This window comes from Macaca mulatta, chromosome 2 (assembly GCF_049350105.2).
Source record: "Macaca mulatta isolate MMU2019108-1 chromosome 2, T2T-MMU8v2.0, whole genome shotgun sequence".
In the NCBI taxonomy this organism is placed as follows: domain Eukaryota; kingdom Metazoa; phylum Chordata; class Mammalia; order Primates; family Cercopithecidae; genus Macaca; species Macaca mulatta.
The window spans coordinates 12,044,836-12,058,874 of NC_133407.1; the positions used below are offsets into that span (position 1 = coordinate 12,044,836).

Sequence of the window (14,039 nt, forward strand, 5' to 3'; positions counted from 1 at the left end):
GCCAGAAGAGAGTGGGGGACAATATTCAACATTCTTAAAGAAAAGATTTTTCAACCCAGAATTTTATATCCAGCCAAACTAAGCTTCATAAGTGAAGGAGAAATAAAATCCTTTACAGACAAGCAAATACTGAGAGATTTTGTCACCACCAGGCCCGCCTTATAAGAGCTCCTGAAGGAAGCACTAAATATGGAAAGGAACAACTGGTACTAGCCACTGCAGAAACATACCAAATTGTAAAGACCATTGACACTATGAAGAAACTCATTAACTAACAGGCAAAATAGCCAGCTAGCATCGTAATGACAGGATCAAATTCACACATAAGAATATTAACCTTAAATGTAAATGGGCTAAATGCCCCAGTTAAAAGACACAGAATGGCAAATTGGATAAAGAGTCAAGACCCATCCGTATGCTTTATTCAGGAGACCCATCTCATGTGCAAAGACACACAGAGGCTCAAAATAAAAGGATGGAGGAACATTTACCAAGAAAATGGAAAGTAAAGAAAAGCAGGGTTGCAATCCTAGTTTCTGATAAAACAGACCTTAAATCAACAAAGATCAAAAAAGACAAGGAAGACCATCACATAACAGTAAAGGGGTTAATGCCACCAGAAGAGCTATCCTAAATATATATGCACCCAATACATAAAGCACCCAGATTCATAAAGCAAGTTCTTAGAGACCTAAGGAGAGACTTAGACTCCCATACAATAATAGTGGGAGACTTTAACACCCCACTGTCAATATTAGACAGATCAATGAGACAGAAAATTAACAAGGATATTCAGGACTTGAACTCAGCTCTGGACCAAGCAGACCAAATAAACATCTACAGAACTCTCCACCCCCAATCAACAGAATACACATTCTTCTCAGCATCACATCACACTTATTCTAAAATTGACCACGCAATTGGAAGTAAAACACTCCCTAGCAAATGCAAAAGAACAGAAATCATAACAATCTCAGACCACAGTGCAATCAAATTAGAACTTAGGATTACGAAACTCACTGAAAACCACACAACTACATGGAAACTGAACAACCTGCTCCTGAATGACTACTGGGTAAATAATGACATTAAGGCAGGAATAAATAAGTTCTTTGAAAGCAATGAGAACAAAGACACAATGTACCAGAATCTCTGGGACAGAGTTAAAGCAGTGTTTAGAGGGAAAATTATAGCACTAAATGCCCACAGGAGAAAGTGGGAAAGATCTAAAATCAACACCCTAACACCACAATTAAAAGAACTAGAGAAGCAAGAGCAAAAAAACTCAAAAGCTAGCAGAAGACCAGAAATAACTAAGATCAGAGCAGAACTGAAGGAGATAGAGACATGAAAAACCCTTCAAAAAACCAATGAATCCAGGAGCTGTTTTTTTGAAAAGATTAACAAAATAGATAGACCACTAGCCAGACTAACAAAGAAGAAAAGAGAGAAGAATCAAATAGACACAATAAAAAATGATAAAGGGGATATCACCACTGATCCCACAGAAATATAAACTACCATCAGAGAATACTATACATACCTCTATGCAAATAAACTAGAAAATCTAGAAGAAATGGATAAATTCCTGGACACATACACTCTCCTAAGACTAAACCAGACAGAAGTCGAATCCCTGAAGAGACCAATAACAAGTTCTGAAATTGAGGCAGTAATTAATAGCCTATGAATTAAAAAAAGCCCAGGACCAGATGGAATCACAGCTGAATTCTACCAGAGGTAAAAAGAGTAGCTGGTACTATTCCTTTTGAAACTATTCCAAACATTAGAAAAAGAGGGACTCCTCCCTAACGCATTTTATGAGGCCAGCATCATCCTGATACCAAAACCTGGCAGAGATGCAACAAAAACGAAAATTTCATGCCAATATCCCTGATGAACATTGAGGTGAAAATCCCTAATAAAATACTGGCAAACCGAATCCAGCAGCAGAACAAAAAGCCTAGCCAACACGATCAAGTGGGCTTCATCTGGGGATGCAAGGCTGTTTCAATATATGCAAATCAATAAACATAATCCATCACATAAATGGAACCAATGACAACAACCATATGATTATCTCAATAGATGCAGAAAAAGCCTTCGATAAAATTCAACACCCCTTCATGCTAAAAACTCTCAATAAACTAAGTATCGATGGAAGGTATCTCAAAATAATAAGAGCTATTTATGACAAACCCACAGCCAATATCACACCGAATGGGCAAAAACTGGAAGCATTCCCTTTGAAAACCAGCACAAGACAAGGATGCCCTCTCTCACCCCTCCTATTCAACATAGTATTGGAAGTTCTGGCCAGGGTCAGGCAAGAGAAAGAAATAAAGGGTATTTAAGTAGGAAGAGAGGAAGTCAAATTGTCTCTGTTTGCAGATGACATGATTGTATATTCAGAAAACCCGTCATCTCAGCCCCAAATCTCCTTAAGCTGATATTCTACTTCAGCAAAATCTCAGGATACAAAATCAATGTGCAAAAATCACAAGCATTCCTATACACCAATAGACAAACAGAGAGCCAAATCATGAATAAACTCCCATTCACAATTGCTACAAAGAGAATAAAATACCTAGGAATACAACTTACAAGAGATGTGAAGGACGTCTTCAAGGAGAACTACAAACCAATACTCAAGGAAACAAGAGAGGACACAAACAAATGGAAGAACATTCCATGCTCATGGATAGGAATAATCAGTATCGTGAAAATGGCCATAATGCCCAAAGTAATTTATAGATTCAATGCTATCCCCATCAAGCTACCACTGACTTTCTTTACAGAACTAGAAAAAACTACTTTAAAGTTCATATGGAACCAAAAAGAGCCTGTATAGACAAGACAATCCTAAGCCAAAAGAACAAAGCTGGAGGCATCACACTACCTGACTTCAAACTATACTACAAGGTTACAGTAACCAAAACAGCATGGTACTGGTACCAAAACATATAGACCAATGGTACAGAACAGAAGCCTCAGAAATAACACCACACATCAGCAACCATCTGATCTTTGATTAAATATATTTTTGATTCCCTATTAGACCCCACCTGATGCCAAGTGCATTTAATGTTCAACCTTCATGAAAACTCCAATTAGCAGTTCTGTTGAGCATGTAATAAAGTGGTGCTTCCCAAAGTGTAGACCTTGGCCAGCATCATCAGTACCACCTGCGGACTCCTTAGGAATGCAGCTTCTTGGGCCCTGCCTCAGATCTGATGAATCCAAAACTCTGGGGACAGGGCCTGTGTGTTAACCAGCTTTGCTGGTCATTAGATACATGCTAAAGTTTGAGAATCACTGCTATAAAGCATTAGGAGGGGCATAGATGGAATTACTTTTTCACATGGAGAAACATTGACTTTAAAATTTTACTTTTTTTTTTCTTTACAAAAGGTTTTTACCTCATTTCCAAATCTTCATTCTCCTGTGGTACAAATTTGTACAAGGCAACATAGGTGTTCATCTGTAATAGATCTTTGGAAAGAGATCCCTGAAAGAGAAAATAAAAATGAGATAAGAAAGGTGAAAGAAATTGAGAGAGGAAAGAAAGAAGAAATGGAGAAATTATTGCAATGTAATATCAGTGTATGGATCGTAAGTGTTAAAATATCTAACCATTATTAAAGATTTTCTTTCAACTTTGCATTAATTTTTAATTTCTTAACCAAGGTTGGTTTCACTATAAACAATTTGAAAACAATTATTTGGAACTCTTTGTCAGAAATATTGCAATTTTCTTTGATAATATAGTTGTTCATGAAAAATGATACAAGTTAGACTTCAGAAATGGGAATATTCTCTCTAAAGAAAGAGGGACACATGAATAGTAGTGCATAACTCTCACTTCCTAAAATTAACTGTTTATCAGTTAGCTGTAAAGTTGGTATCTAGTGTATCAAAGGGAACCAGGTATATTCATCTGGCAATTAGTTCATTTATGTTGAGAAAAAAGCATAGGTTTTGGCATCAGACTGATTCAGTTTACTACCATCTATTGGCAACGAAACCTTGCAATAATGACAATATAAGCTGCTGTTTTCATAGTTTGTTGTGTGCCAGGCATTATGTTACATGCATTAGCATACTTCAACTTACCAGCAACTCTGTTAGGGAGATTCTATTGTTGTCCCCAATTTACAGATGATAAAAGACTCTTGTAAGTGTCATATAAATATTAGCTATTATTACTAACCAAATAAATGTTAATGCTATAAAAACATTTATGCTTTATAATAAACAAGTTAAAATTATATATTATGTCATATATAGTTGCATCATATATCTAACTATATACTAATATAATAAATACATGCTATAAATTTATAGAAAACATACACAAAAACTGTACACAACTATATATCTTTTGATCTATAATTCAATCTGCTCTTCAAAGCTCAGGTATGTTATATAATATTATTGTAGTCTGTCTTAATTTTACATATGTAAATGAACATATAAAATATGACATATGTGCTATAAAATAAAGTGATAATATACTATATAATTCTATAATCTACACATTATATAACAGAAACAAAAGGTGCACAGTGCAATGCTTACTCTTTTTACCTTTTATGCAATGAGATAGTTCTGTTTATTACATGCTATGGTACATTGTGTTATATTATTCTATTCTGGAAAGATGCTGGTCTGGACCCACTAAATTGATTTCATGACCCACTTGGATGGCGACCTGTAGGTCTATCTAAGCACTCCTGTCTGACTTGTCTTCTGTGACATCCATAAATACCTGGTGGCTTATGTTCTTCGCCGGATCTCTGAAATCATCAGTGCCATTTTCTGGATATGTAAACACTGAAGGAGACAAGAGAAAGCAGGTGCTTTATGAATCTAGTAACCATTTAAAAAAATATGCCTGAAAGATGGCTTTATTTATTCTAAGTACCATAGCTTCTACTTTACTACTTATTGCATTTTTCTCACTCTCTGTGACCCAGTGTTCAGGTCATCTTCCACGTGACTCTTCTCCTGCCTCCCCATGCAGTATTCTGTACCACCTTCTCTGTGCTCCCACAACTTTTATACATGCCTGACTAGTACTTGCCTCATATAATGATTGGCAATAGTGTGTTCATATTTGATCTCATTGGATAGTGTACCTCTCAGGAGTATTTGTCCTTGTTGAATGCATCAAACTGCTTGTTAATGGGGTGGTGGGTGAGGTATATCCACTTTAGTTGTATTTGAGCTGCCTCTTCTAAGTATGATTCTTTAACTATATTCAATATCTCGATTCTAGTTTCTTGAAGATATCTACATTGTATTTTGAAGATTAAAGCTTTAGTTTTAAACTTCAAAATATTTCCTTGATTTCTTATTGTCAACACATTGGGGCTACTATTTGTTTTTTCTTTTAGTTTATTATTGGGAAGTATAATTTTCTTCCTTTTGTATTTAAGTATCCATTCTGTAGCCTTTGATACTGGACAACCTTAACAAAATGGGCAGGAAGCCTGGGCATGGTGGCTCACACTTGTAATCCCAGCACTTTGGGAGGCCGAGGCGGGTGGATCACTTCAGGTCAGGAGTTCAAGACCAGCTTGGCCAACTTGGTGAAACCCCATCCCTACTAAAATACAAAAATTAGCTGAGCATGGTGGCACATGCCTGTAATCCCAGCTACTTGGGAGGCTGAGGCAGGAGAATCACTTAAGCCTGGTGGGAGGTGGAGATTGCAGTGAGCCGAGATCGCACCACTGCACTCCTGCCTGGGTGACAGAGTGAGACTCCATCAAAAAAAACAAAAACAAAAACAAAAAACAAAAAACAAAATGAGCATGAGTTTTCATTGTTCACATACCCAGCTGTGGGATGTCCCTGATGGATAATGGGACTTCTGCCTTATCTAGTTTGGTCAGCCTAACCTACATCCATGACTAATGTCATAACTTTATCATTCTCATCATATGTATTTTCCTTAAACAAAAATGTGGTAAATATTTCCAAGTTTATATAATAAAGCTCTGTTGTTTAAATTACTCTACCATTTTGATGACTTGAAATTTTAAGATTATACATTGCTGCTTTATTCTTCTCTTTGATTTCCCTTCAGATTATCAAGGAAATGTCCATAGAGGGAGGGGAACACCACAGAAAGCTCTATAACCTATTACATTAGTGCACTGACATTCTTCACTGTTCTTAAAATAGCCTCAACAACAGTGATACAGAAAAAGTGCTTCAGAACAAGAGCCTCTGTAAATGTACTGATGCTTATCAAATATCTATTCTTCTTGGCTTATAGTTCCAGAGTTTATGGAGGCAATTCCATTATCCCTAGGAAGCCAATATGCAGTCACTGGTGGGGCTCTGGTTTGTAAGTAACTAGAAAACGAAGGTCCGATTCTATGAATCTTGTCTGCCTCAATATTTGGCCACTTAACTTGATGTTTACCAGTCTAAAAAGAGTAGAGATTAGCAAAACCTTTTTCTGATATTGTGTGACTGTCTGAAATCCTGCTGTAAACACTTGATTCCCTAAGTATAAAACCGGACACCTCTAAAAGAATATTAAATATTTGAATGGAAATGTAAAGAGAATCTTCCTAGAAAATTCTTGATTTGAACCAAAAGGGCGTCTACAATGTTCAGTGTTGATTGGTTTTACAATTTTATAATTTCACATTGTTTTAATTTTTGCATTGAATCTCCCTCTGACCCTCTGGCTCAAAATGTATATCATCTTTGTAAACTTTGCTGAAAAATATTTGAAGTGACCTTATATATGTTTTCATGTATGGCTGCAAACAGAAATCGAAGGTTGCAAAAATAATTTTTAAAACCTATTCCAACCATTTCTAAGACTTTGATTTAATGGAAGGGGAGAAAAGAAAGGTAACTACCAAAAACATATCATATGCCTTTTATTTTTGGTGCTTTAAATTATTTCATGAAAAATAATTTGGTTGTTTATTTCACCCATAACAAGTATTCAAAGAATATGTCTATTATGTAGGCATAGTTTCTAATGTTACAGAAGCAAAATGAACCTTTAGTTCTTTAGTTCTTATCACATCCCCAAAGAACTTTCTTCTTCTCCTATCCTATATACTGTCTTTTGCTTTTTACCTTTCAGACCTGTGAGGCCCAGGACCACCGTGTTTTTTAGTTAGATTATTAACTTTTTAACCTAGTAAAGCTGCAAGTTACATTACTGGATTATCTGATGTGAACCAAAATTTGCATCCCTGGAATAAGTTCAACTGGGTAATTATACAATGTCTTTTAAAAATACTTTATGGGTTCACTTTACTGAGATTTTGCTTGAGATTTCTGCATCTGTATTCAAGAGAAAGACTGGCCGGTGATTTTCCTTTTTCGTGTCATCCTTGTTTGGGTTTAAAGTCAGTATAATCCTAGCCTCATAAACTGAGTTGGAGAATGCTGCTGTCCTTCCTCGTTGCTACTTCTTGTTTCTCTGAAAGAGCTTATGTAATCTGAAAATTTTTTCTTCCTTAAATGTTTCATAGAATTTACTCATAAAGTTGTTCAGGCCTAGTATCGTCATTGTGTAAAATTGAAAACATTGATTCAGCTTCTATAAATATTATAAGAAAATTCATATTTGCGATTTCTATTTCTTCTTGAGTCAGGCTTTAATCGTTGATATCTATCTTTATATCTGCCCATTTAAAAATGTTTTAAAATACATTGGCATGAAATTGGTTATAAAATTCTTCAGTTTTCTTTACAATCTCTGTTATGTTGCTCTTTTTTGTATTGATTTTTGTTTCATCTCTTTTATCTTAAAAATCATTAGAGATTGCAATTTTGTTTAAAAAACACTCAAGATTTATTGATTCATCTCTGTAATTTAATAATTTCTGTCTTTATTATTGCCTTCTGCTTTTTTGAGTTTATTCTATTTTATTTTCTGACTTCTTAAGTATAGTGCTTAGATTATTACTTTTCAGATTTTCTTATTTTTTAACACTCAATTTAAAGCTAAATACTCAAATCTCAACTTTAGCAGTTTGGATATGTGTTGTTTTTCATTCTCATTTAGCTTTAAATATATTCCAGTCTTTATTATGAATCCCTTTATGTGTTTTTGTTTTTGTGTTTTTGTTTTTTGTTTTTTGCTTTGTTTTTGAGATAAGGTCTTGCTCTGTTGCCCAGGCTGGAGGGCAGTGGCACAATTACAGCTCACTGCAGCCTCAACCTTCTGGGCTCAAGTGATCCTTCCCCCTAAGCTTCCAGAGTAGCTAGACTATAGACATGTGCCACCCTGCCCAGCTAATGTTTTAAAATTCTGTGTAGAGACAGAGTCTCCCTAAGCTGCCTAGGCTGGTCTTGAACTCCAGGCATCAAATGATCCTCCAACCTTGGCCTCCCTAAGTGTTAGGATTACAGGTATGAGCCACCATGCGCAGCCAAGTTATAAAAATTTTAGAAGTGTTTTTATTTCACAAGTTATTGGTTTTCCTAGTAATCTTTTGACTATTGATTTCTATCTTATTTGCGGTCAGAAAGATGTATTCTATATAATAATAATTATTTGAAATTCATGAAATTTGCTTTTGGCCTAGTGGGTGATCAGTATTTTAAATCATTCTATGTGTTCTTTTTAAAATTAATTTTAATTTTAATTCTGGGGTACATGTGCAGGTTTGTTACACATGTAAACATGTGCCATGGTGGTTTGCTGTATCTATCTATCCATCAATCCATCACCTAGGCATTAAGCCCAGCACGCATTAGTTATTTTTCCTAATACTCTCCCTCCCCTTACCCCATTCCCCTGACAAGCCCCAGTGTGTGTTGTTCCCCTCCCTGGGTCCATGTGTTCTCATTGTTCAGCTCCTACTTATAAGTGAGAACATGCAGTGTTTGGTTTTCTCTTTCTGCGTTGGTTTGTTGAGGATAATGGCTTCTAGCTCCATCCATGTTCCTGCAAAGGACACAATCTCATTTACTTTTATGGCTGCATAGTATTCCATGGTGTATATGTACCACATGTGTTCTTAAAAGGAATTTGAATCTTCTACTTGTTACAGGGAGTGTCCTTTTTAGGTAAATTAGATTAGGATTGTCAAATGTGTCATCAAATCCTCTAGATCTGTGCAGAATCTTTTTGTCTATCTGATTTGCCAATAACAGCGAGGCATCTTAAAATCACTCAATAGTTTGGAATAATTTTGTCAATTTCTCTTTGAGTTTCTATCATTTTTCAGGCTATCTATACAGCCTGTATTAGGTATATGCAAGTTTAGAATTTATATCTTCAGATGAAGTGGGTATGACCATGTAGATAACACTTTTAAATTCTAGTAATGTTTTCTTGGTCTTAAGGTCAATTTTTCGCACATTGATACAGCTATATAATTTTTTTTTGCTTAATATTTGCCTGTGGTTGCCCCTTGGTTTCTATATCTGATAAATTATTTATTTTGCCTATGTTTTTCCTTCTTCTCCCTGCAGAAAGTAAAAAAAAAAAAACAAAAAAACAAAAAACAAGACAAAAAAAACCTTTGTCTTTTAACTTTCTACATCCTTATGTTTTAGGTATTTATAAGCAGTATATAGGTCATTTTAAAAATCTAGTCTGAAACACTTTATCTTTTATCTAGAGTGCTTAAATCGGTTTACATTTATTTTGATTACTGATAAATTGGGATTTCTTCCTAACATTTTATTTTGTATTTATCCCAAATTTTCTATGCTTTTTCTTCTATTCTGCCACTTTCCATCCCTTCTTTCTTTTGAATTGATTGATTTTTTTCTCCTTCTTATCATTCAGTTTGGTTCCCTTTCTGGTTTGGAAGGTTGAATCTATTTTTTATTCCTTTAGCAGTCATCTTAGAAATTCTATGAGATATGTTTTAACAAAATAGAAAGTGAAATAGTATATTTAATCTCCTCCAAAGCAATACATGAATCTCTGAATGCCCATTTCCCACATAAAGTCAGTATTTCAGCTAACGTTTTATTAAAAACTTTAAAAATCATTATTTAAAAAAATGTATCCAGTGTTTGCTTAGATTTAACCACATGTTTACCACTTTCTTTGCTCTTTATTTCTTCTTACTTTTCAGTCTTTCCATTGAGGTCATATTTTTCTCTTTGAAGTACATCTTTTTGAAATGTTTCGAATATAGGTCTTTCTTAATTGAACTGTAAATACAGTTTTTGTCTGAAAAATATATTATGGAAAGATAGTTTTGCTTCATTTACACTTCTAGGTTAAGGATCACTTTTCTTTCAGTAAACTGAAGATAGCATTCTACTGTTATTTCACTTACACTGTAATTTGTAAGAATTAACAGTCTAATTTTCATTTCTTTGTAGGTAATCTGTTCTTTGTACTGCATTTTATGTTTTCTTTTATCTTTGAAATTCTGCAGTTTCAGTAACCTATGTCTAGGTATAGATTTCTAAATTTGAGTAATGGCGTCTTTAATCAATTCTGGAAAATTCTCCACAAGTGTGTTCTTAAATATTGTCTCTTTCACATTCTCTCTTTCTCTCCCTCTCTTTTTGAGACAGGTCTGGTGCGCTCTCTCCCAGGCTGGAGTATAGTGGCAAAATCATGGCTCACTGCAGCCTCAACCTCCCAGGTTCAAACATTTCTCCTACCTCAGCCTCCCAGTTAGCTGGGATTACAGACAGGCACCACTAGGCCTGGCTAATTTTGTATTTTTTGTAAAGCTGGGGTTTCACCATGTTTCCCAAGCTGGTCTCAAACTCCTGGGCTCAAGCAATTCTCTTACCTCGGCCTCCCAAAGTGGTGAGATTATAGGCGTAAGCCACTGTGGCTGGGGCCCCATTCTCTCTTTATGTACTCCTAAATTGTCAGTTACATGCATGTTGGACTTACTCATCTTCCATGTCACTTTTACTCTCACAAATTCCACTGCTTTGTCTTCCTAACTGTACCTGAACATTTATTTGGTTCTATATTTTAGGGAACGAATTCTCTCTTTATGCCTAATATGTTGTTAAATCTATCAATCAAATTTCTACTTTAAAAATAATTCTTGAAGTTCTTTTTGACTTTCCTCAAGTTTGCTTCTTTACTTTTGATAGTCTCTTTTTCCTTTGTTATGTTTTATGGTCCATTTTAACATTTTAAATGTATACAACTATATAGTTATATATTTCTTCATTTGATAATTCTAACATGTACAGTCTTGAAAATCTGACCATAAAATTGGTTGTTTCTGCTCATGCTTACTCATCACGGCTCATTTTCTCATGTGTTTGGTGAATTTTGATTGTTAGCTTGTGTTCTTTGAATGTTCATTTGTGGGAAGTTTTTGAGGTCTAGTTTAAAATTTTCTTCCTCTAGAGAGGGTTTACATTTGTTTCTGCCAAATGCCTGGTGATCTTACTGTACCTGGGCCACTTAAAACTAAATTAAACTAAAATATCATATTATTATATTATTTGCCCATACAGGTAGTATGAATTCAGGCCCTAAAATCCAAGTAAGCAGACTGGTTCTTTCGTTCCTCCTTTCTTTCCTTTCTTCCCTCCCTCCCTTCTTTTTCTCTGCCTGTCTTTCTTTCTTTCTCTCTCCTCCCCACTTTTTTGTTTCCTTTCTTTTCCACTTGAGTTAAGGCTGATATAGCATATTCCTCTGCAGGGAATTCTCTCTGTCCAGTGATCCTAAGGGTACCTTTTGGGGTATTAATATTTTTCAAAAGGGCCTCTCATCCAACCTAATACTCTGGCCACTTCCCATTTTATTGTCTATAGTTCATAAATGGGGCCTATTATTTCCCAAGCTAAGGCTCTAGGATGTGCACAGTAAACATTGGCCTTTACCTGCTTATATCTCTGAATTCATGTTTTACTGTCATTCCTAGATGCTAAGGAATTGCCTTATTTTGCTGCCAGCTCAGCCATGCATTAACTAGATTTTTTTTAAAAACAATTCTTTCTCTTAACAGTTTTAGGAGTGCTAAACTGGGAAAAATTCCTCTGAATGGCCAGTTCTCCACATTGCTGGAAAGGGAATCTTCTGTTCAAGTTAAAAAATATCTTTACCTGAACTTGAAACAAAGCATGTGTTGCAGAAACATACCACAAATATTTGCATCTGTAATTTAGAAATTATACACTGGAGTGGTACCAAACCCAGGGGCATCTGCCAATTTAACCTTGAAAATATCTGCTCTTTTTTTTTTGACACCTTAAAATTTGAGATATTGAATTAGTACATGCTGAAGGCTAGGATTCATTTTCCAGATCTGAGCTTGCCTTTTTTTTTTCAGGATAAAATTTCTTTGCTTTAGTGTAAAGTGAGGTAGTATTCGATTTTGTAATATCCTTAAGTGGCTGTGATTAACCCAGCCCTTTTTGAAGAAAATTCTAGGAATTTGTATTGCTTATGTCCTCTACTGTCTGTTTCTCTTCCAGGAAAATTATGATCACATACAGTCATTCTGAAATGCAATTACTGAAGGCAGCCAATAACGTTATTATTTGGCATTTGGAGCTGAAATAGGCAGGCCAGATTTTACTTCAGGCGAGATTTTACTTCTCTGTTTGCTTGTTACTTTGTTATGAGTGAAGTTTCTAGCAGTTAAGCCAAAGGTGAAGATCAACAATTTCCTCCATGTATATTTATGATGCATCCAGGAATAGCGTTCAAAACAACAACCAGAAACACTCAGATGTGCCAAGGATTGTTTATAAGAGAGAAAGCAGAGACTGTACTCTTAGCAGTAAAGAAATTAGTACGAATTGCACTTCCTTCCCAGGTGGCTTTGGAGATATTCCTCAAGGAATTTGACATAATAGCTGGTTGGAAGAAATGACACCTGTATGCACTGCATATTTTTTAAGACATAAATGAAACATGTAATGCAGAACTGGTTGTGACTGTAATCCCAGACACTGCTTCTGAGCAGCAATACCCTCCTTGCATGACTGAGAAGATCTGTGGGAACTTGGACCACATATGTAGGGTGTTTTCTCCATGTTTGAGAACAAACTGCATGGACAGGACATTAAAGTCAATCAAAGGAAAGTGTTTTGAAGCAAACTGCTGCATAATTAATCCTCCTAGCTTCTCAGGGTGCATTGTAGAGAAAGCTATTGCTGATCAAAAGAATTGTTAATACATCTCCAACACTTCTTTGGAGTTTATTGCTTGCTAAGCTCTTTCACCAGATCTCTTTGAAAAAGGCTGTGAAAATGCCCCTTAACATAGAAGAAATGGAAAATTGTCAACTTGGTGTCTTTGTGTGTACTACTCTGTGACTTAGTTTCCTTATCTATACCGGGGTACTGTGGTGTGCATGTGTGCATATTGGAGGGGAGGGAATTGGACTAAGTGACCTCTAGTCCTACCTCTTAAACTTGAATGAGACTACGAACCACAGATTCATATGCAGATCCTGATTCAGCAGGTGTGGAATGGCCTGAAACTTGGTATTTCTAACAGGCTTTCAACTGATGCTCATGTGAGTTGTCCATGGGCCACATTTAGAGTAGTGAGGCTCTACCTGCATCTCTGACACTTTATGACTGTATGATGGCTTTGTTAATAGCAGCGATGCTACAAATCAATGATTGCTAAATATAGCTCTTCCTATTGTAAAATCCTATTAAGACCACCTTTTAAGAGAAGAAACCCTCAGTGTAAATTGTGTTCTAACTCCTCAAGGAATTGGTGAGCAACAGCATAGACAGAGCCAGACCAGGATGTCTGAGGCAGAGAGTTAAGCAGTGAGCACATGCTGGGCATAATTTTGAGAAGCAGCAAATAGAGTTTGCTGATGGATTACATCTGAGGTGTGAGAGGAAGAGGTAGTCAGGGCTGATTTCAAAGACTTTGGCCTAATCAACTGGTTGAATAGAGTTCCTATTTACTGAGCAGAGAAAATTGTGGGAAGAGCCAGTCTGAATGTGTGGCTGGGTGAGGGGATCAAGAGTAAAGTTTGGGTATGTTAACTTTAAGACGACAATTCTGCATTCAGATGGCAATGTCCAATAGGTGATAGGCATCTGGAGGCAGCAAAGAATCCTAATACTGAAGATGAAGTTTGAGTCAA

General features: G+C 35.8%; 1 protein-coding gene across 2 annotated transcripts in view; it reads right to left on the minus strand.

The window, feature by feature from the left end:
- Positions 1-14,039, minus strand: part of STAC (SH3 and cysteine rich domain) — a 176,016-nt gene that overhangs the window by 39,029 nt on the left and 122,948 nt on the right. For both annotated transcript variants that reach the window (XM_001101503.4, XM_077991250.1), the window contains 2 exons: positions 4,769-4,833; positions 3,420-3,508 (listed from right to left, as the gene is read on the minus strand). In XM_001101503.4, coding sequence (XP_001101503.2) covers positions 3,420-3,508; positions 4,769-4,833 — 154 coding nt within the window. The remainder of the gene's footprint in view (positions 1-3,419; positions 3,509-4,768; positions 4,834-14,039) is intronic.